General features: G+C 37.8%; 2 protein-coding genes across 8 annotated transcripts in view; one reads left to right on the top strand and one right to left on the bottom strand.

The window, feature by feature from the left end:
* The window catches only part of LOC109101962 (dipeptidyl aminopeptidase-like protein 6), a 168,042-nt gene extending 150,037 nt beyond the window's left edge, over positions 1-18,005 (top strand). For all 5 annotated transcript variants that reach the window (XM_042717956.1, XM_042717955.1, XM_042717958.1 and 2 more), the window contains 19 exons: positions 308-428; positions 6,449-6,603; positions 7,612-7,709; positions 8,509-8,635; positions 8,903-8,941; positions 9,014-9,121; positions 9,800-9,891; positions 10,032-10,079; positions 10,154-10,266; positions 12,100-12,153; positions 13,271-13,369; positions 13,457-13,526; positions 14,776-14,970; positions 15,057-15,111; positions 15,548-15,665; positions 15,764-15,822; positions 16,372-16,444; positions 16,563-16,636; positions 17,770-18,005. In XM_042717956.1, the coding sequence (XP_042573890.1) occupies positions 308-428; positions 6,449-6,603; positions 7,612-7,709; positions 8,509-8,635; positions 8,903-8,941; positions 9,014-9,121; positions 9,800-9,891; positions 10,032-10,079; positions 10,154-10,266; positions 12,100-12,153; positions 13,271-13,369; positions 13,457-13,526; positions 14,776-14,970; positions 15,057-15,111; positions 15,548-15,665; positions 15,764-15,822; positions 16,372-16,444; positions 16,563-16,636; positions 17,770-17,919 (1,848 nt within the window). In that variant the 3' untranslated portion in view covers positions 17,920-18,005. The remainder of the gene's footprint in view (positions 1-307; positions 429-6,448; positions 6,604-7,611; positions 7,710-8,508; positions 8,636-8,902; positions 8,942-9,013; positions 9,122-9,799; positions 9,892-10,031; positions 10,080-10,153; positions 10,267-12,099; positions 12,154-13,270; positions 13,370-13,456; positions 13,527-14,775; positions 14,971-15,056; positions 15,112-15,547; positions 15,666-15,763; positions 15,823-16,371; positions 16,445-16,562; positions 16,637-17,769) is intronic.
* A 1,489-nt stretch (positions 18,006-19,494) lies between these two features.
* Positions 19,495-27,591, bottom strand: part of LOC109098309 (rho GTPase-activating protein 21-like) — a 73,493-nt gene continuing 65,396 nt past the window's right edge. For all 3 annotated transcript variants that reach the window (XM_042717952.1, XM_042717953.1, XM_042717954.1), the window contains 5 exons: positions 26,498-26,623; positions 26,378-26,419; positions 25,349-25,454; positions 22,617-22,648; positions 19,495-22,483 (listed from right to left, as the gene is read on the bottom strand). In XM_042717952.1, coding sequence (XP_042573886.1) covers positions 20,942-22,483; positions 22,617-22,648; positions 25,349-25,454; positions 26,378-26,419; positions 26,498-26,623 — 1,848 coding nt within the window. In that variant the 3' untranslated portion in view covers positions 19,495-20,941. The remainder of the gene's footprint in view (positions 22,484-22,616; positions 22,649-25,348; positions 25,455-26,377; positions 26,420-26,497; positions 26,624-27,591) is intronic.

The raw sequence follows: 27,591 nt of genomic DNA, 5'->3' as shown, positions 1-27,591 counted from the left end.
ATATAGTAAGAGCAACTTTCTGATTGATGTATCTCATTTTAGGGATTATAGGTAGTGTAGTTTTTAACCCAAGATTCTTTTTAAGCAGAAACCATACTACTTGAACTTAACAATCTTAGAGATCATGGTAGATCTGTCTTGAAAGTTGTATACATTATCGCTAATTCAGTTTTTCTATAGAGAAAATGAGTGGGATTTTTATAGCCATAACCCTGCTGTTGTGCTCTAAAATCTTTTAGTTTCAGGAGTTACTTTGTCTGGTTTGACATGGTCTTTCCAACAATAGTACTTTCTTCTTTCCTGACAGGTTTTCATCTTTGAGAATAACATCTACTACAAGGCGCAAGTGAACAGCCCATCAGTCCGTCTGGTGTCCACAGGCAGTCTGGGGGTCGTATTTAATGGACTTGCTGACTGGCTCTATGAAGGTAAAACCCATAAGCATGAATAATAAAAAACCCAGAGGGCTGTGTGCATGTAATAAAAGAGCAGAAGTGATTGTGACTGTCTGATGTGTTTAGGCTGGGTGGAGATTCTGTTTATTTGTATACAGTGTCTCACCCATCTATCTGACTCAGCACATTTCCTCTCAAGTTATATGAATATATTACTTTTTATTCTTATTTAAACGACATTGCTGGAATGTACATCTCTGCTTATTAGCCTAGATCTGGCAGATTTTGCAAGATAAAGTTATAATTTGGAAAAATACATATACTATACATAGCAAGAAAAAAAATAACTTTTTTTAAACCTTCCTGATGAAATGGACTTAACAGATATTTTAATATTTTCTACAAGACAAAATAACTAAATTTTCCCAAAGTTTATTTGTTCATTTTAATTCAATTACCTTAGTCTGGCAGATACAAATATCTGTAAAAAGCAGCCAAATATGTGACATTCAACAGTTGTAAATTAAAACCATGTTTTTATTTCATCATAAGCATATACAGTAAAAACTAAACATACTCCATATTAAACAGAAAAAAAAAATAAAATAAAAATCATCCTTTGTTAATGAAATGTAGATATTATTACACTGCGTTCCAAATTATGCAAGTGACATATCAATAGGATTTCAGTATAATAAAGAGTCAGATTTTTGTTTGTGTGGTTTTTCACATCTTTTTAGATAACTGGTATGAATCTCAGACAGGTTTGGTCAGTAGTTTACCAGGTCTTCTTAGGTAAATGGAAACCCTACTTGATGAGGTTGTTCTACATTATTAAGCAAGTCACAGTTCTCATGAAATATGGTGAGGAAGAAATATCTTTCTGAAGATGAAAAGTATGAAACAATGCAATGTCTTGCAAAAGGCATCAAAACAAACAATATTTCACGAAAACCTAATAGAAATTATTGAACTGTCAAAAGATTTGACTTAGTGACTTAGAGCACAGAAGATCTTGGTCAGATAAAGATTAATTAAGGAAAGTTTCTGTCAAACAAATGAACTGTATTGTAACGGCAGCTGTAAATGAATGACAGGTGTTAGAAGCTACTGGAGTCTCAAGATCCTCTCCATGCAGACTGACAGTTGTGTGTAAAGCTGCGTTTCAGTCACTGCTAACCAAACCTCACAAAGAGAAACCTGCACAGTGGCTGTAGAAACACATGAAGACTTGTTTTTAAATAGTTTTATTCACTTACGAATGAGTACAATGGATGGTCCAGATAAATGGATTTCTGATGAATGGCCATCCTATTCAAATGAGACTGAAACATCAGGAAGGAGGCGGTGGGTGATGATTTGGGTTGGAATATTGGGAAGTGAGATGTTAAGGGTGTCAAAATGACTTCTGCAAGATAACTGACCATTTTCTGCTGTGGTATAAAATGAAGAATAATGCTCTCAGAAATAAAAGGATTTTCATGCAGGACAACACACTATCCCATGCTGCATAAATACCATGATGCGAAACAGTTTGAAAATGTGCTTCTACAGCCACTGTGCAGGTTTCTCTTTGTGAGGTTTGGTTAGCAGTGACTGAAACGCAGCTTTACACACAACTGTCAGTCTGCATGGAGAGGATCTTGAGACTCCAGTAGCTTCAAACATCTGTCATTCATTTACAGCTGCCATTACAATACAGTTCATTTGTTTGACAGAAACTTTCCTTAATAAATCTTTATCTGACCAAGATCTTCTGTGCTCTAAGTCACTCACAAATCTTTTGACAGTTCAATAATTTCTATTAGGTTTTCGCGAAATATTGTTTGTTTTGATGCCTTTTGCAAGACATTGCATTGTTTCATACTTTTCATCTTTCTTCGTCACCATATTTCATAAGCCAACAGTATCGTGAAGGACCCCACCCATCCCTCCCACAGTCTCTTCCAGCTCCTATCATCAGGTAGACGATAGCGGAGCATCAGAGCCCACTCCGTCAGACTACTCAACAGCTTTTTCCCCCAGGCTGTGAGAGCCCTGAACTCAGACCACCCACCCTCCTCTGAAACCCCACACAAACCCCCTACCTCCTGAAACATGGACCATCTCACCTCCTCCACCCCCCACACACCCCCAGCCTTACCACATCACAGAAAACTGTCTGAAACATTCTTTTTTGTGCAATTCTGCTCTATGCGCACTAGACACTTTTCACACACACTGCTGTGTGTACACAAGACTCAAATATGTGTTTACATGCTCGTGCACTACAAATCATCTTGCACACTTCCCCAGCCTGCTGTTTCTCTTTGCACATGTACAGTATTATGTGACACATTCGTATAGTCTATATATTTTTCCTTTTCAGTCTATGTATAGGTAAACATTTATATATAGTATATTCATATTCAAAATCTGTCAGTAGGTCAGTTGTGTATAGGTTTATACTGTTTAATTCATTGTTGTATGTCTGCATTTATGTAGCACCGTGGTCCTGTGAGGCATGACATTTCATTCCACTGTATGTCCACACATGTAGCGGAATGACAGTAAAGCTTAACTTGACTTGAGAACTGTGACTTGCTTAATAATGTGGAACAACCTCTTTAAGTAGGGTTTCCATTTACCTAAGAAGACCTGGTAAACTATTGACCAAACCTGTCTGAGATTTATACCAGTTATCTAAAAAGATGGCAAAAACAACACAAACAAAAATCTGACTCTTTATTGTACCGAAATCCTATTGATATGTCACTTGCATAATAATTTGGACGCAGTGGAGAACTGTTAACGTATGAACAGCATTGGGATGTGAGCTCAAGATAAACCTTTTTATATTCCAGTATGCAATAGTGTGATTTAAGACAGCATTTGAGTATAATCTCTCACAATCATTATGATTTTAATACTCTCATTCTAAAATACTATGTTTGCCTTAGGACTATGTTCATTTAGACTTCATTCAGTCTCTGTTAGCTATATCAAGTGTTTGCTTACACTTTCAAATTTACACACATTTCACAGATTTCCCTGGCTTTATGCGGTCTGCAGTGTAGGCATGATTTAGAGTACTTTAATTGCAGTAAATTGTGAAAGTGAAATGCTGTTGGTTAAAATTTAAGTGACCCTAGTGACATCAGCTGAAAAGGAAAGACAGAGCGAGTTATAACAATTTGATGAAATATTACAAAAACATTTTTTTCCTTTGAATCACTTGCACAAAAGAAGACCGGCAACATGTGTTAAGGAAGCAAACAGGGTCAAACTGGCTTTCAGTTTTCAGCACGTGTGTGTATGATGGGCTGTACTTATAGCACAAGCTTGATAACACTGTTTTTCATATCGCATCTCTTCATCAGGGTGTGTAGCTGAGCATTGCGTCTGCCATTAAAATCCATCAAGCAGTCTGAAACTCCTCTGCATCTGTACTAAATCTAGACTAGTTGATACGTTTATGTGCTTTGCAGTAATGTGCACACACTTGAAAAATTAAATACTTTTATTATTGAAATATGGGAAACTGTTTACTAAAATAATATTTTGTCATTGCTCCAGTACAATGAGTGAGGAAAAAGAAAAAAGAAACCAAAACCATGTAAAAACTTTTGAAATTGTGAGCCTTTATTATGGTATTCAATCATTAAATGTTTATATAAAATAGGACTTGCACAACTAATTATTTTACTGCGTAGTTGAGTCAAATGTGCCTGATGTAAATAAGAGTTTGCGTTAACCTATTACTGCTAATTTACACATTTGTAAAACATAATGAAAAAAGTATCACAAAAAAGTAAGCAGTGTTTTCAGTGCTGATAATAATAATAATAATAATAATAATAATAATAATAATAATAATAATAATAATTTTGAACAGCAAATCAGCATATTAGAATGATGAAGACTGGAGTAATGATACTGAAAATTCAACTTTGCACTACATGAATAAATTATATTCCAATATATATTGAAATAGAAATCTTTTGATTAAAACTATAATAATATTTCACATTTTATTTTATTTTTATATTGTATTTTTGATCAAATAAATGCAGCCTTGTTGAGCAGAAGGGTCTTTTATATCTCAAATTTTACAACAAGCAAGTATTTTACTCTTCATTTATTAATTTTTGTGTAATATTGATGCAGTTGTTTTTCATAGTTTGTACAACTGAAGACGTATCTTTTTCAAAGCATTACAGGCAAACAGAGCAGTATTATAAAAACTTAATAATACATTTGCTTGTGCACACGTGTTCATCAGTTATGTTTTTTTCCTTGTCCTTGTCAGCTCTGTAGTTCTGTCGTTCCTGCTGTATGAGGGCACATTGGCAGCATGTTTGTTTCTGACACATGCTGAACTGTATTGTATTTTATCCTAAATTAACATCTCAGTCTGAGGCTATTCTTAGTCACATGCTCTAGTCCATTTATTCTATGCTGTGTAAAGTCCTCTACTGCCATCCCGTGGTCTCACATTTCATGACAGATAGCATTTAATCAGAACAGACAGAGTAAGAATTGGTTCACATAGGGAAAATTTACATTTTGTCATTTGTGGAACATAAAAGAAGATATTTTGAAGAATGTTTAAGCTGCTTCTTTCCATAAAGCAAACATGGATGGTAATATGAAACTATGAGTCAAATAAACCATTTTATTCTATTTTCATGCTACTTTTGTTGTATGGAAAACCATGTTGGTATTGTTAAGTAAACCTAAAACTATTAAAATTAGCTTTTGTTACATGAAAAAAGGTCAAATAAAATTAAATATAAATATCACTGAAATAAAATTAGATGAAGCACTAAAATTTACCAAAACTAAAACTAAAAAACTGAAATAAATCTAAATAGAAATTTTACCAGCACATTACAGAGCTACTAAAACTTTAGCTAAACTGAAATTAAAATGAAGTCTGAAAAAATAAAAATAAAAGCAAATAAATACTATAAAAGTATAGAAATGTCGCTAGAAAGAAATATTGAAATGACAATTGCATATTGCTACTAAAACTTCAATTAAAATGAAAATAAAACAAAATAAAAATATCAAATAAATACTATAAAGTATATAAATATTAGTAAAAAAGAACTATTAAATTGACAAAAGCACATTATAGAGTTGCTAAAACTTAAGCAAAAATTAAAATAAAGCAAATAAATATTATAAAAAAATATATAAATATTACCAAAATAACACTGACAGATAAAAACAAAAATAAAAACAAATAAATATTATAAAAGTATATAAATGTTACTAAAATAATACAGAAGCTGCTACAGCACACACACATCTGCTTAATTTCTCTATTGATGTTTCACAGAAAAGCATTTTGGTTTGTATTGACATTAAATTAAAAATATATATTATTAATTAATTATTAATTATTAGGTGAACTGTGGTGTAGTGGTTAATGTCCCAGGTGCTCATGTTGGTGATGCAGGTTTGAACAGAACAATTTTACAAAATATATATTGAAATCCATAGTCATCAGGGCTTATATTTATGAACAAATTTCTGTTTAAATCATCAAGCAGATTTTGCATAAGAATGTATGAACATTTATTGAATAAGCCCTATTCTTGCACAAGAAATAAATAAACAAACAAATAAAATGAGTCCTGTCAGTGTTGTTCTCGTCTAGGTTACGTAATGTATTAATGAGCTCTAGAGGTTCAGTTTGCGGGGTTACAGACAGTCATATTTTACATTCCCTCGTCTGACAGCCGCTCTGTTCCTCCTCCAGCTCTCGGCTGTCAGCTGTATGCAGTGATGGATGAGACTCCCGAGGCAGCAGCCTACAGGCAAATGGATGCGATAAATCACACGCGCAGTTTTTGCACATGTTGCAGTTATGTATTTTGCAGCGTGTCCTCTGTCTGCGTTTGCTTGAAAGTATATTTAATCCTTTAACGCATATTAGGATCTGACAGAGATGCGGTCACACCACACAGCGAAGCTTTACAAGACATGTGTCCAGTGTAGACTTCCTTTAGTATAAAGCTTCAGTTTTGTGTTTAATCCACTCGTGTTTCATTTGTTTGTGTTCACAGAGGAGATCTTCCAGAGTCACATCGCTCACTGGTGGTCACCAGATGGTCTGAGACTGGCATATGCCACCATCAATGACACTCTGGTGCCCAAGATGGAGATACCCATGTTCACAAACGCGCTGTATCCCAGCGGACAGGAGTACCGCTACCCTAAAGTAAATCTCTGCAGCTTGTTTTTATGATCAAACCAAGGCTTGGTTGTGTGTGTTCCTCAATGTCAGTATCTTCCAATGTCTCTGTAACCTTGAAATGGGATCTGATGTTTGCTGTTGTCTTGAGTGTCATTTAAAGGGACAGTGCTCCCCAAAATGAAAAATCTGTCATGTTTTTCCGAACTATAAGACTTTGGGTTATCTTCAGAAAACAAAAGAAGGTATTTGTTATATCCTCTCATTGTTTTAGTTCATCCATTGAAAGTCGACCAAAATTTTCAAGCTGGAAAAAATGATTTAACCAAGTGATTTATTCAGCATTCTGAAGAGACCTGATCACTTTATATGATAAACACATTTAATTTAGGCTTTCATTATGTTATTCATGTACGTAGAGCAAATAGAATATGGTCAACAGAAGCTCAGTCATGCTTGCTTGATGCACGAGAACAAACCTCATTGCTCCTCAAGCGTAAAGCATGCACACACTGCTTCAATAGATGGATAAAAAATGACAGGAGAATATTAAAAATTAAAAATGTACCTAATTTACATTTATTCATTTGCCAGACAGATTTTTTCCAAAAGCAGCTTACAGTGCACTCAAAGTACAGCCTGCATTGGGAATTAAACCCATGACCTTTGCAGGTGCTTTACCAGTTGAAATTTAATGGAACAGATAAATATTGTTTGCACAAAATATATTTTGTGGTGTTTGTCACAATGATTCTAGAATCATGCGGTTTGAAGAGATAGTTCACCCAAAAACGAAAAAATTTTGTCATCATATACTCACCCTCAAGTTGTTCCAAACTGGTCTGAGTTTCTTTCATCTGTTGAGCACAAATGAAGATATTTTGAAGAATGTTGGTAACCAAACAAGCAACCCATTGACTTTTTCCAACATTCTTTAAAATATCTTTATTTGTGCTCAACAGAAAAACTCATTTTCATTGTTTAGTGAAATACCCCTGTAAGGGTCCCGTGATGAGAGCTCTGTTGTCTCTGTAGGCTGGGGAAGAGAACCCTGATATCTATCTGTCAGTGGTGAGTCTGAACGGTCCTTTACACACAGTGAGGATGAGGAAACCAGAAGACCCCAGAATCAGGTGAAGATCTGCCTGTGACCGCACAACAACATGCTTTATCATGCTCATCTGTTGCATTGAGGAGTTTCGATAACCAATTTTAATATGCCTTCATTTTGACAATATACACTAGCGTTCAAATGTTTGGGGTCAGAAATGTTATATTAATGTTTTTGAAAGTCTGCCTTTGTTTGGTAAAATTACAGTAAAAATTGTTGTCATATTGTGGTTGTTATTTATTCCTGTGATAAAAAAGCTGAATTTTCAGCATCAATATTCCAGTCTACAGTGTCACATGATCCTTCAGAAATCATTCTAATATGCTGATTATCAATAAAAAACTTAAAATAATAATCAATTTTTAAAAAAGATTCTTTGATCAATAGAAAGTTTAAAAACATGATAGATTTTTCCAGGATTCATTGATGAAAAATAGATCAAAAGAACAGCATTTATTTGAAAATGTAATATTATAAATGTCTTTACTATCACTTTTGATCAATTTAATGTGTCCATTCTGAATAAATATATTTATTTCTTTAAAAAACAAAACAAAAAAAAAACACCCCAAACGTTTGAAAGATATCGTATCTCTTTAAGAAACTCTGTAAACAGGCTAGAGTCAGACTAATGGACTGCATTACTCGACAGAAGAATGGCTTTAAAAAAAGCTTTTTAGAGCATTTTTGAATTAAGCTAATAATCAAAATCCATTTTGCCCAAAGTCTTTTTTAAATAAACACATTTACCCACAAAAAGATGTACACAGGCTCTGTTTGACACAGTTTGAAGTGGTATTTTAACCAGCTTCCCTCTGCAGGAAAGATTACTACATCACCATGGTGAAGTGGGCAACCAGCACCAAACTAGCAGTAAACTGGCTGAACCGAGCACAGAACAACTCCATCCTGACCTTGTGTGAGGCCACCACAGGCATCTGCACAAAGGTATGTTCTGATATACACCAGCACACACTTAATTATCACTATGGTCCATGTTTTATAATACTGTAAAATGACACAAACAAAAGTGTGAGAATTACGTCATGACCTTTAATTTTCCAGAAAAGGCTACAAGGGTGACGGCGCCTATTGTTGCATCGAATTGTATTAAAATGCATGTCAGATTAGTCAGTGCTTCGGCTGTATATAAAGGATTTGTCGAACAATAGGAGACATACTGAGAAAAACAATAATCTGTCGGTGTGTTTTCAGAAACATGAAGATGAGAGTGACAGCTGGCTTCACAGACAGGTGAGTCACGCATCACACGCCTGGGATGTGTGTGTAAGAGCGCTGTTCGAATGTTCGTGAATCTCTCTGCAGAACGAACCCCCGCTGTTCTCCAGAAACGGATACAGGTTCTTCTTCACCCGAGCCGTTCCACAGGGTGGCCGAGGGAAGTTCTTCCACATATCCATGTCCACTTCCCAGGTGAGCTGTCACTGAGAAACCACATGCTACTTAGGAAGGTTTAAAGAATAGTTCACCCAAAAATGAAAATTTGCTGTTAATTCACTCGCCCTCAGGCCATCTAAGAGGAAGGTGACTTTTTTTCTTCAGTAGAACAGTATGGAAAATTAATACCTGTGGTTATATCTGGTGATATATTGAGTTCTTGCAGGTTCGGTCTGTGTAAGAAACAGAACATTATTGTTTGTAATCCATAGATGAACCAGTTCATCAAGAAGAATCGGTTCAAAAGAATGATTTGTTCGTGAACCAAACATCACTCCGGACTGTTTGCCTGAGGCTATGGATTACACAGGCAGAAATGTTGTAAATAATGTTCAGTTTCTTGCACAGGTGGATTGTTTCGCTTCATAAGACCTCAATATATCTTCAGGAGCCACAGGTATCAATTTTGTCTTACCTGATGTGCTTTTTCTGATGCGTAAAGTGCCGGTAGCCATTGACTTGCATTTTATGAATCATGTTTTCAGCGGTCTAAAAATCATCTTTACAGTTCTACTGAAGAAAAAAGTGACCTACGTCTTGGATGGCCTGAGAGTAAATGATCCGCAAATTTTCATTTTTGGGTGAACTATCCCTTTAACAGCATGTTAGAAGTGACTTCCTGTTGTTGTTGTTGTTGTTGTTGTTGTTTTTTAGCCCAACAGCAGCACAGACACACTACAGTCGCTGACGTCAGGAGACTGGGACGTGACGGAGATATTAGCCTACAATGAGGACACCAAACTTGTGTGAGCATATATGATCAGCAGCTTTCAAAAGACCCAGATGCTTCCATGTTGTCAATAAACACACAAAAATCCCGCAAAAGGCTATTATCCACTTTTGTAACATTTTCAAATAGATATCTGTAACAGCAATGTCTTTGCAGATACTTTCTGAGTACAGAAGACGATGCAAGACGGCGTCACCTCTACAGGTATGACAGATGATGTGACACACACTGATGTCATCGGGAAGCATTGCACTGATGACATATGTTGTTTTTTTTAGCGCCAACACCACAGGATCCTTCAACCGCCGATGTCTTTCCTGTAATTTAAGCTGTGGATACGTCAGTGGATCATTCAGTCCAGATGCTAACTACTTCCTTCTCAACTGCAAAGGTTTCATGCTTTTTCTATGCAAGACATCTGTAAATATCTTGTCTTGTGTTAAAGACTTTTTTAACAAAAATGCAAAAGGGGTGCACACATGCCACAACCCAAATAGGGCTCAGGTGCAGGACAAAAAAGTCAAACTAAAGCAAAAACGAACGTGTTGTCCACACACTGATTTAACTGCTCCATTAAATTGTTTTATTGCACTCTGATGTATAATTGACTGTTGTCATAAGAAACCATTTTTCTACATTGCTATATTGCTTGATTTATATCTAATATCCTTTCATACATAATAGGATACTCCATATTTTATCTTATTGAAATGGATCCTTCCACAATAATAGGCAATAAGCACTATTAGACCAGAATTAAAATTGAATGTAAAGTCAGTGTTTCAATTATTTGATCTTCTCTTTATGTAACCGCTCACTCGAGTGTTTGGCTCAGTGACTCTGGCTGATCTGAGTGTGTTAGTCATGACATCATTACCCTGCTGTGTGTTTTATCAACAATAAAGCGTGGTTGCCATGGTCACTGATCAGTTTAGCAGGGTCTGGTGAGCACAAGGAAAGGTCAGTGTTTGTGTTATTATTAATTGTGTTATGAAGTCAGTGCAGAGCCTTTATGCTCCCTGCAGCATGCTTGTGCAGACCTCAGCACAGAAAGATCAGTTCTTGGCAGTTCTTGTGTAGTTGATGCATCCCACCTGTTGTGTGGATCAAACCAAGCATTGATAGCAGAGGTCAGTTTTAGGTGCTGTATAATGAATCCATATTTAGGATCCAAAAGGGGGTCTGAGTGCATTGATGAATCCCCAGCTTTGAAAACAGCTCATCTGATCAGTAATTACAGTAAAATTTGTTATAATAGAATTCACAGTACTTTAATTCTGCAAGGATGCATTAAATTGATCAAAAGTTGTTACAAAATATTTATATTTGTAAAAATGCTGTTTTTTTCCATCAAACAATAAAAAAGTGTCATGGTTTCCACAAAACTATGAAGCAGTACAAATATTTTTAACACTCATAAAAATAATATAAAATTGTTTTCTGAAGGATCGTGTGACACTGAAGACTGCAGTAATGATGCTGAGAATTCAGCTTTGTTGTACATTGTAAATTATATTAAAATAGAAATACAATATTTCACAGTATTACTGTATTGCTATTTCTGGTCAAATAAATACAGGTTTGGAGAGCAAAAGAGACTTGTTTAAAAAATGATGATAATAATAATAATAACAATAAAAAAAAATAAAAAAATAAAAAATCTAACTAATCTGACACAAACTTACAGTAGTGTGCATTAATTGTTATACATTTTATAGAAACTTAAAAAAAAAGAAGAGAATGGTCCTGATGTTCATTTCCAAAGTATCAATAATTTGAATTTTATTTTATTATTATTATTATTTAAATACTGTAGTCATTTACATTGCAGTGAAACTGCTTCATACATACAGTAAAAATATATATATATATATTTCCAGTTTTTATTGTCTACCATTTTATTATTTTAGCCAAGTATATTATATGTATATCTTTATATTGTCTGTGTGTAGATGAGACTTTGGTAACTGTTGCATGAAGCCAGACATTTAATTAACATCATAAGATGCTAACAAAGGATGCTATCCGGGCCAAAAAACACTCAGAATATAAAGTGGTTTCATGCCATTTAGAGATGCGTTTTACCTGAAATAGGTTATATTTCACATCTCACAATATGTATAGTGTAGTGCTCAGATACACAAGAAGCGCAGCATGATTTTGTGAGATGGGATGACATGAATGTATATTCTGTCGGACACTAATCTTGTGTTTTTGCGTGCAGGTCCTGGTGTGCCTCACACAGCCGTGTACAGCACCAGAGACGGAGAGTATGAGAGTGAGTCCTCAGTCACACCATCACATTCACCCAAGAGCTTGTTTTACCGGAAAGCTATTTCATTATAGAAGACCTAGAAATGTGCTTTATCAACGGTGTTCGAAGGTTAAATGTGTTTGAAGATAAACGCTACACAAAACACCTCAAATGTGAGATAAACATTTATCGAATTGTGTACACCCCGTCCTCAGGTTCTCACATGTAAGAGTGTGAGCAGAGACAATGGAGAACAGCTGTGTGTTTAGCATAATTAGCAGTGATTATCCTCGACCTCTTGCTTTAACCCAATCCCTTGCTTTAACTCTCTCTTGGGACGTGTCATGTCTGTTTATTTTGACGCCCATATTAAGAAAAAAGAGTATTTTTACACCAAGCGGTCAGGGTTTAGCTGGTTAGCATGACCCTGTTAGCCCCTGCTAGTAATTGTTGTAGCTACACCATTCTGGGTGGAGAAAGTGGCCTTTTCTCCATTTAAAATAACTGTGTATTCTGATGAGAAAAACATACAGTATCATTAATAATTCATTAAATTATAGTAGATTTTTTTTACCAGTGTGCTTTAATACTAGCAATAATGTTTGGGATCAGACTTTTTTTGGAAAGAACTTAATTTCATTCAGCAACTTGATCAAAAGTGTCAGTATAATGTTTCTACCAAAAGGTTTCTATTTGAAAAATTCTTTGCTTTTCAATTTTTGAATCCTCAAAAACATTATCATGGTTTCAAAAAAAAATTACGCAGCACAACTGTTTTTAATATTAATATTAAAATAAAACATGATGATAATAATAATAAAATGATTCTTATTCTTTTTATTTTATTTTATTTATTTTTGAGCACCAAATCAGCATATTAGAATGATTTCTGAAGGATTACGTTATGTATGCAGAAAATTCAACTTTGCATCACAGGAATAAATTACATTTTAAAATAAATTACAATAGAAAATAGTTATTTCATACCATAAAAAACTGTTTTTACTGTAAATAAATGCAGCTTTGTTGAGCATAAGAAACTTTCAAAATCATTAAAAGATCTTACTGCCCCCAAACTATGGTATATTATATAGTAGATAAATCTATCTCTCTGACCATCTACTGTATGTGATTCTCTCAGAGCTGCTGGATGTGGAGCTCAATGAGCAGCTGAACACCACTGTGAACAACACGCAGATGCCCAAAGTAGAGTACAGAAAGATCAGCATAGATGATTACAGTGAGTATCTTACAGCAAACTCTCAGAGTCAGTTTTCACTAAGCTGATGATTTTCAAAGCACAGTAACTTTCCCGTCATTTGCACAGGTCTGAACATGCAGATCCTGAAGCCAGCAGCGTTTATAGAAACGGCTCACTACCCCTTACTGCTGCTGGTGTAAGTGATTCACACACACAGAATAACTGATACATGTTCCACACGCCAGTCAAAACACAAGAACGGCATATTAGTTCACAGTGTTGGGGGTAACGCATTACAAGTAATGCGAGTTACGTAATCAGATTACTTTTTTTAAGTAATTAGTAAAGTAACGCATTACTTTTTAATTTAGAAAGAAATATCTGAGTTAAAATAAGTAACACCAGTTACAGGCTCATTACTGCCTCTAGTGTTCATTTCAGTTTTTGAGTTTTGCAGAAATGTACTGTAGGTAGTGGCAAATATTTCCAATGAGCCTATGTTGTTTGTTTCCCATGTACTTGACTGACAGCTCTCGTGTTGCCATGTTGAGAGAAATCTGGAGTAAATGCAGAGCTGTTGTGTGAACATGATTCTTACTGTAGTTCTAGACTAAATATGAACATGTATTTACTCATCTCATGGCACAAAAACAGATTCAGTGTTCCTCAAAATGAATAAAAAGTCTCAAATGCAAAATAATAAAAAAACACAAAACAACAAAACCCTAAATGTACCATACTAAGCAAACACTGACTTCGATGACCCAATTCAACCATACTAAGCAAACATTTCGAGTTGGAAATAAGTCTTTGGAAAAAAGTTCTAACATAGTAAACTGTTTAGCAAACATGACACATTTGTGTACTGACTTCGATGACCCAATTCAACCATACTAAGCAAACATGACACATTTGTGTTTAATTTTTGTTATTGCTGAATAGTGTTAAACTTTCTTCTCCCGCGTCATATTCTTCATCTAATTTATTTGTGCTGCGCCCACTACTGTACAGACGTGAATTTACATTTTTTTTCTACACTTTTGATGTGAAAGGGCTTTTAAATTTGTGTAAAATAACTTATTTATACTAAAAACAAACAAGCAAGCCCTGCCCATATTTAAAAATCTCAAAAGTAACATAACGCATTACATAAAAAGTGCATCAGTTTTAAGTAAATTAGTTACTCTTTTAAGTAATGCATTACTTTTAAAAGTAACTTTCCCCAACACTGTTAGTTCAACAAAGACAGGAGTGTCTCAAAATCATGAGAAAGACTGTACTGATGTTTTTTTGCTTTGTGTGACCGCAACAGACTGCAAAATGTAGAATTACAGAAGCTTAGTTTTGATACAGTGAATTGATTGTGGTATTGTTTTGAGGCATTTGTTTGAGCAGATGTTCCTCCAGCAATGTCAGGTTCTGATGCGTTTGATTTGCTCTGGTAGGGACAGCACCCCCGGTGGTCAGATGGTGACGGAGCAGTTTCTAGTGGACTGGACCACGGTGCTGGTCAGCTCCTTCAACACCATAGTCATGCGTCTGGACGGCCGCGGCAGTGGCTTTCAGGGCACAAACCTCCTCCACCGCATCAAGAAGAAGCTGGGGGAATTTGAGGAGAGAGACCAGCTGGAAGCTCTTAGGTCAGATCATCCACATGAATGACACGGCATCAGTGCTGAGAGAACACTGTACTTCACACTTACATCTCTTCTGTGATTCCCTGCAGAGTGATATCACAGGAGCCGTACATTGACAGCTCAAGAACTGGAGTCTATGGAAAGGTGAGTTTGCCTGGTGACTGTTGGGGAATGAGTGTAGTGATGCTACTAACGTCACTGCGTTATTGAGTGGTGTGAGAATATTCAGAGTTGTTTACACAATAGTGATTTTTTTTTTTTAGTCAGAAACAAAATTTTTCAACAAGCTGTTATCTCACATTAGGCCTAGGTATTTTATGTACATATTTAAAAATTTGTATTAATATTTTAAATTGGTGTAATTAGTTTTATTTTATCTGGAATAGCATACAGGGATGATTCATGCAGAATAAAAGCAGGAACACATAGTAAGAGTCTGTTTTGATTTCGTGTTGCCTTCAGGAGGTCTGTATTGTTGAATTCATATGAATTTTCTCTTGATGAAATTGTACCATGTGATGTATGATTGTATCATTCAGCATCATTTATGTTCCTGCATCACCTGTTTTGTCTGCTTCAGGCATATGGAGGATACCTGGCCAGCCGACTATTACGCTCAGATGAAAATCCAAATATGTTTAAATTCAAAATCAATTGTGCCTCGGCCATCTCTCCCATCACTGATTTCTCTTTATACGGTATGATGTCATATCCAGTGTTTGATCACTCATTGTCATTCATTCATCAGAATAAAATGGACTCATTTTAATGTTACTCATGATCTTCTTTTCTGCAGCTTCTGCATTTTCTGAACGCTATTTAGGATCACCGCAGGCCAGTAAGAGAGAATATGAGGTAATGTACAGCAACATGAGATGGTTGAGGGTCAGATCAGACAAATCTGTTACCAGTGCAGGATAGTAACTGATCACATGTAATCTGGATTATGAAATCAAGTACTTGTACTTAGATCATATTATTTTAAAATGTTAAAGGTGCACTAAGCGATTTTTGCCAAACGATGTTGATATTTGAAAGCACCAAAACAAACACGACCACAGCCCAACAGGACCATAACACTTTGACCTAAAATATCTACTTGAAGTCCCCCTGAGATTTAAAGTTAATATTTAAATCATTTCAACACATTTGCAAGTTCGCTGATGTCGATTAATGGTCATATATTTTATCTTTTTTCAAAACAATAATCTCATTTAAATCTATAAACAAGTTATGTCCAAAGAAATCTAAAAGTAATCCAAATGTAGTAAGTCTTGACTGAGTCTGAATCTTGATTACTTTACCGAGTTCAATATGTAATTTGTAATTAGTAACAGATTACAGTTTTTAAGTAATCTTGCCAAGACTCTCTCTTACACATGGTGTTGGCTTGTTTTTTTTCAGATGGCGCGTTTAACAGACCACATGGAGCAACTGAGGGACAAAAAACTCTTGATAATTCACCCGACGGCTGACGGTAACTTTTGATTTAAACAAAGCTTCTTGTGCTTAACTTTATTTCTTAAATACATGGTTTTCTTTCATTTGTTTAACTGACACTGGATTGTGTGTAACATTTCTTTCTTTTCACACAGAGAAAGTCCATTTTCAGCACACGGCCAAATTTATCACCCACCTGATAAATGAGAAAGCTAATTATACATTACAGGTGAGAGCTGATCAGCAGCTAGTTAAAGCTGTCAGCTATTGACTCTTACGTTTCTGAATTATTTAACATCTTTTTAGTGGTGTTTGTTGCATCAAGAATCACTATTACTGTTACATATACTGATCTGAACAAAAAACAAAAACAAAACACTAACACTGTTAATACATAAAGAACACTCAGACACCCTGAACAGCCGGATAGTAACATGGTAAAAACACTTGTACACCCTAGCAACATGTTAACACACTCAGACACCCTTAACAACCAGATAATTAAATGTTAAAAAACACTCATACACCCTCAGCAACATGATAAAAAACTCAGACACCCTAGCAACATGCAAAAAACACTCAGACACCCTTAACAACTGGATAGTAACATGCTAAAAAACACTCATACACTCTAGCAACATGTTAAAACACTCAGACACCCTAGCAACATGCAGAAAACACTTAGACACCCTTAACAACCAGATAATAACATGCTAAAAACACTCATACACCCTTAGCAACATAATAAAACACTCAAGACACTCTAGCAAAAAGCTAAAAACACTAATAAACCCTTAGCAACATATTAAAACACTCAGAAACCCTAACAACATGAAAAAAATAAATAAATAAATAAACACACTCAGACACCCTGAACAGCCGGATAGTAACCTAGCATCATGCAAAAAACACCCAGACACCCTAGCAACATGCAGAAAACACTTAGACACCCTGAACAGCCGGATAGTAACATGATAAAACACTCATACACCCTTAGAAACATGTTACACTCAGACACCCTAGCAACATGTTAAAAATCACTCTGACACCCTAGTAACATGCTAAAACACTCAGGAACCCTAGCAACATGTTAAAATACCCTAGCATCATACAAAAATCACTCAGACACCCTAGCAACATGTTAAAACATTCAGACACCCTAGCAACCACATACACAAGTGCTAAATACCACTCAGAAATAAGTAATGGATCGTGGACTGTTATGTTGATGTGTATGACAGATTTTTGAATAAAACAGGATATTCTCTTTTTTTTCTCTCTACAAACACATTCAGAATCAGACAAATTAATGTAGAAAAATTATTTGTTCTCGACTGACTGAATGTTTTGTTTTTCTGTCAGATCTACCCTGATGAAGGCCACTTCCTCCACTCGAGAGAGTCACAGCTACATCTGAGTCAGTCGCTGGTCAACTTCTTTGTGGAGTGTTTCAGACCCCCAGAGATACTGACTGAAGAAAAGCTGGAGCAGGACAATGAGGATGATGGTTAAAGTTCTACTCCGATCCAGCACAATCCAGCTTACAGCCCAATATGCAAACTCCTCCCCTCCACCCCACCCTCCTCCATCCCCATGGTAGTTCTCCACCCCACCTCTGCATCCTCCATCCCCATGGTACTCTGATTGGCTCATTGGCTCAAGGAAAGAATCTGAATGACTTGGTGATACAAGAACCAGTGGAGGTACATGATGAAACATTTCATACTCACAGCACCACACGAGCAGTGTGAGAAAACCAGCTGGACATGCGTGATTCGGTCAAAACTTTCGCTTGTGTTCTGTAATTCATGCATTGCTAACAGAAAGCTTTAAGAGACGACAGCACAATATACAGAAGAACGATTGGCCGGAATTAAAAGCTGCAGATTTACTCAAAAGCATTATTTTCCCAGCTGCGTAGCATTCTGATGAGTTCAAACCAGTTTAGGTCCTTTATATGGGTATAAATGTCCTTGTGAACCCATTTGTTTCTGTCGTCAATGTCATCGTTATCTGGCCTATTCATGCTGAATGAAATTTGTGCAAAATATTTATATAACCATTTCACATGTCAGTTGAATGTGGTAATTTACATAAAAAAAATTACTGGAGCTGAACCAATGTGCATAAATCATATGCATAAAAATTGACAGGAATATGTTTTGCATTTCATGAGGCTATTTGTTCATCAAATGTGCTACTGTAAAACGGTTGCTTTAAAATCAATCAATTGTTGTAAGTATCCACATCAGCGTCTGCATGACGGCACAATGGCATATTGTTCATTTGTGAATCGGCCCATTCTGAAAGGACAGTCTTATTTATTATTTGAGTGCAGCTGCAAATGTCTATGGATATTCATTTTGTCACTGTGCCTTATTGGAGTATACCTGCAAAAGACAGGCAGTCCATGAGGTAGGACGAATAATTTATGGAAAATTTATGGGGAAAAAAAGTTTAGAAATAAAGTTTTGTTATCAAAGGGAACCATGCCACTATCCTGCCAAGAACATTTTCTTTACAGTCCTGTGTACTAGTTGAGTTGTAAAGTAATCCAGTAGATTAACTGTGAATACAGAATTCATAGGACTAGCGTCTTTAGGCAGGTCTGTTTCGTTTGGGGTTTTATTTCATACGTGGTTACAAAGGTCTTTGAAGAACGTTTTGCATAGAATATATTTTCTTGTTTTATAATTTGGCATGGTGGCAAGATGGTTTCTTTTGTTTTAATGTATCTATTTACGTGTCGTTACTTTTGACAGCTTGAATGTTCCTATGTGGTTCCACTGAATTTATTGTCGTAAGTGAAATCCTGTCTTGTAAGCAGATGCACTGTGTAAATTACAACTGTTTTGGTCCCTACTTGTGTGTACCTTGTAAATAAAGCATTTTGAAAGCTATTTTGTTTGTTTCTTCATATACTGCAAGTTTCCATATGGCTGCAGTCATGTCGTTCACATTTATTGAACAAGTAGTTACAGAGTTTTGTTTTAGCCTTCACAAATATCATGCATGTTCCTGCAATAGCAGTCTGCCCCCTTGTGGTGCCAATCTGAAAAGAATGAGGAAATAATTCAACAGGACTAGTTATTTATCAGACAAAAAGGGTTTATTTTCCAGTGTTTTACAATGTGTGTCCACCACGTGAGCAGACCCAGCATGACACAAACAGTTAGGGAAGCATTGTTCACACACAGGGAGACTGAAGACCCCCAGAGATGATTAGCATGTTTGCCTTCACTCTCCCAGGTCCCTTAACCTCACCTCTGTATTGTACAATACTTACAAAAAGAAATTGATGCAATGAAAATGACTGAAGGAAAAAGAGCAGCTAAAACATGTAATAGATATGTACATTTAAGTTACTTACTTTACAGGAATATTTAAAATTCAAGTCTGGTTAAAATACCGAATGCAAAACGATGCATTAATAAAATAGTGTTAAGACCCAGGAGGAATGCTGTAGGAATGGAAGCGTCTCATTTTTCCATGAATGAAATCTGGGTGAGGTGACTAAAAAAAAAAAACTTTTTTACACCTTAATGTATCTGAGATGTGGCGCCTTCAAGAACCCTAGACCAGTATTCTATTCAATATGAGGCACTTTCATGATCCAAAGACACCTGATTTGTTCTTTAACAATCCATTCTTTTCCCATCTATTTTTCCAGCTTTATGCCAGAGACAGTAATCATGTCTCAGTAGTCGTAGTACAACAAACAGCAACATGTACACTGCAAATTGCATCAGCGAAACTGAATTCCTTTTTGTCTTCCGTTATTTAAAAAAATGTTTACTGTGCTGAGTGTCTGCCATGCACTGCACTTAAAAAGAGAAAAATGAAACAGACACCGTTCCAAACACAGCACGCAATGCATCCAAACACAGGCAGAATAAACAAAAAGCACAGAAAGGGGAAATATATACACTTCGTAAGTGAAAATGGCAGTTTGTTTAGTATTCCAAGCAGATACATTCTTGTTCTGGTTACTGAAGAATCTATTGCAACACTGGGGGCCTCTTTACACTTCCAGTAAAATAAATCCTTTATCAAGGCTCAAGACACTCTAGTCTTCTCAACATCCTATTGACCTACCTGCTCAGCCTATTCCTCGGTTACTTTCCTTTAACTTCTAAGCCATTTGGACTACAACTGCTCCATGATGTGATGTCTCAAATCTAAAATCTATATTCGCCGGAATTCGAGCTCTCCCAGTTTTCCAGCAATACAGCACTTCGGCCAACAGTGAGAGGGCCTCTGTTCACTGTACAACATTGGATCGGTACATAATTTCATTCACAGAAGGAAATATCACAGGATGTTTGGAAAACATTTCTTGCAACTCTGAGAGAAGGCTCAATAGCAATTTCATACGCGCTTTCTCTCGATCACACACGCACTCTCACTCATGATATCGACTCGATGCCAACATGGCTTACAAGCATCGCTTAAGTACCTTAAAACATGGCAATACACTCACACTCAAACCGTGTTCTTGTATATAATATACATGAGCGCACACTCACACACACTTTCACAGGTACTGATAGAAACGGGAACGGACCACTTGAGCACCAGAGAGTTTGTGAGGGTGGGCATCTGCAGCCAGGCTTAGGCTCTTGCTCTGAGCGGCCGCTACATCTCCATTAAGGAGCTGACCCAAGTGGGAGTGCGAGGACCCAGCGGATAACAGGTCCCGTGATCGGGAAGGGTGCAGGTCTAGTACATCCAGACTAACTTCGGGGTTGCTGGCTCGGTGTCGCTCTCGAGCGATCCAGTCTCTGATGGAGAAGTCTTGCGAACTGCATTTGGGCTTTAAGCGATCCATAGCTGAGAGCTCATTGCTCTCGACTCTTTGCCAGTCCCCAATTACCGACAACTCAGCAAAGTCCCGCTGACCACCCATGGTGTGCCTGCGGCGGATGTTGCTTTTCCGTTTACTTCGAGTCTCAGGTGACCTGGTGCGCTGGGAACCCACGCCGAACATGTCATCTGCTGACGTCCTCAGTCGACACTTTAACCGGTCTGTGATTTTGAGTCGCCACATGGGTTCGGCTCGCTCTGATTCGCTGCGAGAGGAAGAGCTCAGACTGCCGGTGGAGCGGCCTTTGATTGCCTCTAGTGCTCGTGAGAGTCGACTGGACTCCTTGTCGCTGCGGTTCCCATCTGCTGAAGACTCGCTGTCAGTCTTCTGCCGACTCCCTCTCTTGCGTGCCAGGGTGTCACACGCGATGATTCGATGGGAGGGGATTTGGTTGGGTACATCTTGCAAAGGTGTGACGCTGCCCTCCGGTTGGTTGCGATCTTCAGTCGGCCCTCTATCTTGGCCACCGGCAAAGACGGATAAATCACTTTCACTGTCAGACTCCATGGGTCGTCCTTCACTGATGAGCTCACTTCTTTCATCATCAGCATCATCCTCACGGCTTTCGGCGACAGACTGCACCTCCGGACTGAGGGCGATGGACTCCACCCCTGTGTGGAAGGTCATGGAGGAGGTGGTAGAGTAATCTGACGTGATAGAGCAGACCTCAGCTCCTGGGCCCATTCCTGTGCTCTCCATCCAGTGGCCTGGTGTCCTCCCGTGCCTCATCCTGGGTACTGAGGCCTGGGAGCTGGTGCTGTTAAGTGTGCCCAGATCTGAGACACATCCATCATCGTAGTTGGAGGGAGGATCGGACAGGGAACTCTGGTGAGTCATGTGATAACTAGGTTTGGGTGATGTGATGATCTTAGATAAAGGACAAGTCTCCTGGGGCAGATGTTCGGAAATGAGCTGCTTGTTTTCAGAGGTTAGGTCAAGGCTGTCTCCTGGGCTTTGCTCATCATCCTCTGTCCTTTCTATTTGGTCATCAAGTCCAACTTCACTCTCAGCATCCTCAGTTTGGTCATCTGCAGGCCAATTTGGATCATTTTGCACTGGAAGATCCTTCTTAGAGAAACTAGCATCCAAATCGTCATCAGAGCTGCTCGGCTGAGGCTTGTCCTTAGGTTTTTTACGTTTGCGGCTAGCAAAGATGGAAGAACGCAGCAGCTCTCTACTATATTGGTCCTTACCAGATCCCCAGGAACCCTGCTACAGGACCAAGCACATAAAGACAAGTGTAAGTTAACAACGCATTGTGATCAATCTCAAGGAATTGGCTTCTGAAGCAGGAATCATCTTCTTTTGTATATAGAGATTTTGTAATAATCTCAAAAGTACTCACCTTTGATTTAGCAGAGTCACTGGTGGTTGAATCTAGTGGAACAAGGAGAGAAAAGGGTAAGCAGGCTATTTCAAGTGGAATACAGCAGGGACAAAGAGCCAGAGACAAGGGGAGACTGAAGTATAAATATCCTTCACCACAACAGCAGTGGAACGGCACAAACAGTGGAGTCATGTAGAGATCTGAGAGATGAAGGCAACACACATAAGCCATCGCACAGAGAGAAATGGAGGAAAGAGAAATGAGAGATGACAAGAACCCGGCAGTGTGCAGTAAGACAGGAGGCAGTTCATGCACACATTCACACAGACAGACAGTTTAACCGCCAATCACTGACACACACACACAGAGCCAGCAGAACATGTCTACAGGCATTCTTTCCCAACTCAGAGACATCACCAAGGCAGGGATGGACATCCTAACAGCTATGTATTAAGGGGTGAGAATTGACGTGAATCTGGTCGGAAACCGAATGCTGCTGCTAATTCTGTGTGCTCAATTCTTTCCTTTTTTGTGAACTTCCATGAATCATGGGATTAATACGCATGCATATTAAGTCACTTATTCACAAAACACTTGAAAGCATAAAATGTTTGATTTTGTTTAGGATGTTAAGTTTTGTGTTTTTTTCTTTGAGATTACTTTGTAATTTTCATGCCAGTTCTAGTATTTAAGGCAATAAATGGCTAGAAGATTTCAAGTGCACAATAACTATTATAACTGCGAACAGTCAACTATATATTAACAGAGACAAGTTTAGATATGGGAAATTTGAAATTAAGGACATTAAGGTGTGTTTTTCATACAGGCACAGAGACATCAGGCTGTTATAAAGTAAGAAACGTTTTGAATGATGTTAACGCTAGAGGTCGCCATGTAGCTTTACTGTGCTTTGCTACTGAGGTGGACTATGCGCAACAGTCTGCACTTCCATCCCGTCTCTGTCATTTTCATGAGCAGCCAAACGGATCAGTTCTAACCAACGCTAGCGGTCAAGCCCAAATTATACTTCGGTCGTCCGCTTTCCGCAACAGCCCGCGCACTGTCCATGTGCAGGCAAATTTGCGTGTCCAGGTACAACAGCACAAGCGTGAAGTGAATATCGATACAGAATGAGTCCACTGTGCATGTTCCGAACTCGTCCATCTACGATTGAGAAAGCTGCGCGGACACGGCTGTGCGTGAGACGGAGCGGAACGCGGAAAAAGAAGTATACCAGGCCTTCAGTCACACAGCACCTGAAATTACCAGCTGAATGACCAAACTATGTTGCAAGTCTGAATGTCCTTTTACAGGGAAAATCAGTCACTTGAGGAACCGTGTTTGTGTTTAACGGCATCAGATTGTCGGTGCAGAACATGGAGATGCAGAATGAATTAAAGCACTGAGAGACTATGACAAGGGACAACGAGGGTCAGATATGACAGGAGGGCAGAAAGGGGCTAAAGGGGCCAAAGCTACGAGCAGGAAGCGAGTCCTTACGACGGGCTACTTCACCACTCAAAAGCCCCTTTGCTCACTCTCCATCAAGAGATACTAATGCTTTTGAATGGTACGATATTCGTCGGGAGCTTTATGATTTGAGCCGGCTCAGCCCCTCACCACACCCCTTCAGACATCATCAATGACAGTTACTGTACGCCACAAGACTGGAGGAAATCCTGAAGACCATACCATGCTAGAACTCCTTGCGGTCAGCTTCAGAGACAACGAGAGACAGCAAAGAGGCTTTTCAGACACATTACACCATCACAGCTCTGTATCCTCTCTGTTAATAATAGTCTTATAAGATATGACACGTGCAACATGATGATGACAAATATCAACTTCTCTGACACTCTTTTTTTTGTTTCTTTTGTTTTCTGCTGGGTTTGTCCCGGATTCGCTTTCAATTTATAAGAATCGGGGATTTCTGCAGACTAGGCAGCTACACTGGGGACAACACTCCTCCTTCTTCCTACAGTCCCAGCTGTCCATCACAGACATTACAGAGTCCATCAGTGACATCACCGAGTGATAGACGCCGCCCACTTGGCCTGTGTCAAGATTGGGTAATGTGTGAGCAGTGCTGGACAGGGACAAGGGAGAAGAAAAACACTAGAGACAAGATGGGTCAGACGGGTAAACCTTTGGTGGTTTATCACCATTTCCATTTCTTTTGGGAAAGAACACGCCGGGTTAGCACAAGAGAAGGGTAAGGAGGGAAAAGAACTGAAAGAAAAGGAGGAGTGGAGTCATAACGGAGACTAAAGCATTAGGAGAGGGATGACAATGAGTGAGGTTCAAATGAATACAAACCAAAGCAAAAGAAGAGTTCTGGAGAAATCATAGAATTGAAATAAAGGAAACAAGTCTAAAACAATGGCCGAAGGTAAAGAAACAACTCAATGGGAAAATTGATTCATAAAGCTTTACATACATAGGAACTATTTTATCCAATTTTCAGATAGCTCATTAAAAACGTTTGACCAATGCAAAATTGCTAAAATAGTTCACCTTTACATATGCACCAAGACATTTCTGGCAAGCTTGCTTTTGTTCGCTCTAAACATTGACAGATCTAATGGAAAGCATGAGCATCTGCTAAACATCTGAAATATATTAAGAGAGTGTGAACATACAGGCACAGTAACATCTGAACACACTGAACGTCTCACTTTTGTTAAGTAAAATCCATTCTCCTAAACTCATATCCCTAGCCTGGAACGGTTGGACTATGAACGCAAGATTACCTGAGACTTCTCCCGGTGACGGAGCGGTGCGGCCAATGTTGGTCAGCAGATGGTCAATGTTGGGCACAGGCTGAGACTGAACTGTGCTCTCTTGCTCCACGGTGGTCTGACATAAACAATGAGAGAGGTGAAATTCATACATCGTTGACATTAGGCATAGTGAACTTTCAGTGCCGTTTTAAGCAGTGTATGTATGAGTTTTTCAAAACACCCAAATATTGACTTTGTTTTTAAAACACTGTTTGCAAAGATTATGTGTGAGCAGTGGCAGCTTCAACCACCATCCAAACCATGCAAATGCTTGGGGCCTTGGTGGGTCAATAATGTCCATAAAGTGATTGAACAAATCCATCTGCTCTTATTTACCAGCAAACCAGGACTTAAAATCAACTGTCAATTTATTGCAGGTTTACAGTCTGCTACTGCATGAAAGTGAAGAGCAGAAAATATAGTGAAATCGGTTAGTTTATTAGTTCTTTGTTGGTTTTGTATCCAGCTTTTGGAAAGAGAAAGCAAGTCTGCATTTAGCAGCAATGGATTTAACTCACAGAACAGTATCCACAGCCATTTAAAGACAGAGCATGGTGAGCGCTGTATGCTACGAGTTAAAGCGGCTCTCATCAACTCTGTATAAAGGTGCAAAGCTGCATGAAGCTATATTAAAGTAAGCTTCTAACTTGCCTCACACCCTAGTTTCAGAGATACCTGTAATGCAGCTTTTGTTCTGTAAAAATGAAATAATGCATCAGGTCTGAACTCTCCTTGGGGTCCCAAAAATGATAAATCTGTTCCAGTAAGGGAGTAGGAAGTTCCTCGATGTTATCTGCGACTAAATAGTTCTACACAAGCGAGGTGGACCAGGTGGAAATGAGACAAAAGGGAAACTGAGAAAAAGATGAGGATGATGTTTCTGACCAGTGTTACTCTGGAGACCCAAGTCTCCAGTTCTTGGAGAGTGACAGCATGGTGATGTTTGTTTAGGGCTCAGAAATCCACTCAGAGAAGAATGGCAGGAAGCTACAGACTCACCGTTGGCTCTTCATCTCCATCTTCTGTGAAAAACCAGTCATACTGTAGAAGAGCAAAGCAGAACGTTCAAGCACAATTCAGACATCAATTTACACACACATGAAAGGAAAAAGCTCTTACTTGCTGAATGAGAGTCTCAACGATCTTGTAGTGATCAGGCATGTGCGTGACCATGTGCGTCATGTTGTCTTCAGAGGTTCTGACAAGAGTTGGGCCAAACACAATGGCCAGGTTACGTGGCTCCATCTAATTAAATACAAAAAAACTTCCATTAATGGATTTCATTTTGGCTCTTTTCTTTTCTATATGTAAAGGAAAGTACTGACATCACACAACAAGGATTTGCGCTTCCAGGTTCTTCAGACATGCTATGACAGTTGAAACTGAGCAACACTGTAGTTTTAATGATCTGATTATATTATTTAATTTTTAACTTTTATGAAAGAGATGATTTTCAGTAAAGTAATAATATCTACAAAAGAAGTTTAAAGTATTTCCATTCATGATTTCTTATAATTAGGGATGTAATGATTAACAGCGAGCCTTTTGAAAATCGATTCAAATATGTGACGATTCAAATCGGTTGAGATGCTAAACAAACTGCAATTCATTTAGGGGTAGGAGGGAACTTACTGTCTTTAGAAAAGTTAAGATGGTATTTTTTCTTTTCATCTAGCCTCTGTATAATGCATATTAAAGTTCATAAGTGCAGCACTGCTTTGTTTACAGCGGTAACCAAGGAAAGGCTTTAAGCTCCACCTGCTGGCAGAGAGTGAATCTGCACCTCATTCAGCTCGTCTGCTGTTTCTGTTTCATGCAGATATGTTTATGTATAGTTTCACAAAACTGAAGTCAAAACATTCTGTTTTGGCTTCAAATTTCTAAATTATACAATCTAATTTAGATTAAAAACTGCTCATGTTGCATGTATGCAGCATCTTTGTTTGAATCATGATTAAAATGCAGTGGTTGCATCTTTTAAATGGAAAGAACACAGACAAGCCTTATTTTGTTTATATGAAGAAATTTATTTCATTTGTGTTATTTATTTTATTTGATTTAGGGCTTGTTTTACACATTTGAATCGAAAATTGAAAAATGAATCGAATCGAATCGTGAAATTAAAATCGAGAATTGAATCGTGAGTTGAGTAAATCATTACATCCCTACTTATAATAGGTTGTTGAACTCACCTAGACAGGGTAAATCAAGGA

The sequence above is a fragment of the Cyprinus carpio genome, chromosome B2 (genome assembly GCF_018340385.1).
Source record: "Cyprinus carpio isolate SPL01 chromosome B2, ASM1834038v1, whole genome shotgun sequence".
Taxonomy (NCBI): Eukaryota; Metazoa; Chordata; class Actinopteri; order Cypriniformes; family Cyprinidae; genus Cyprinus; species Cyprinus carpio.
The sequence above is the reverse complement of the archived record's forward strand: the minus strand, read 5'-3'. Positions and strand labels throughout refer to the sequence as shown.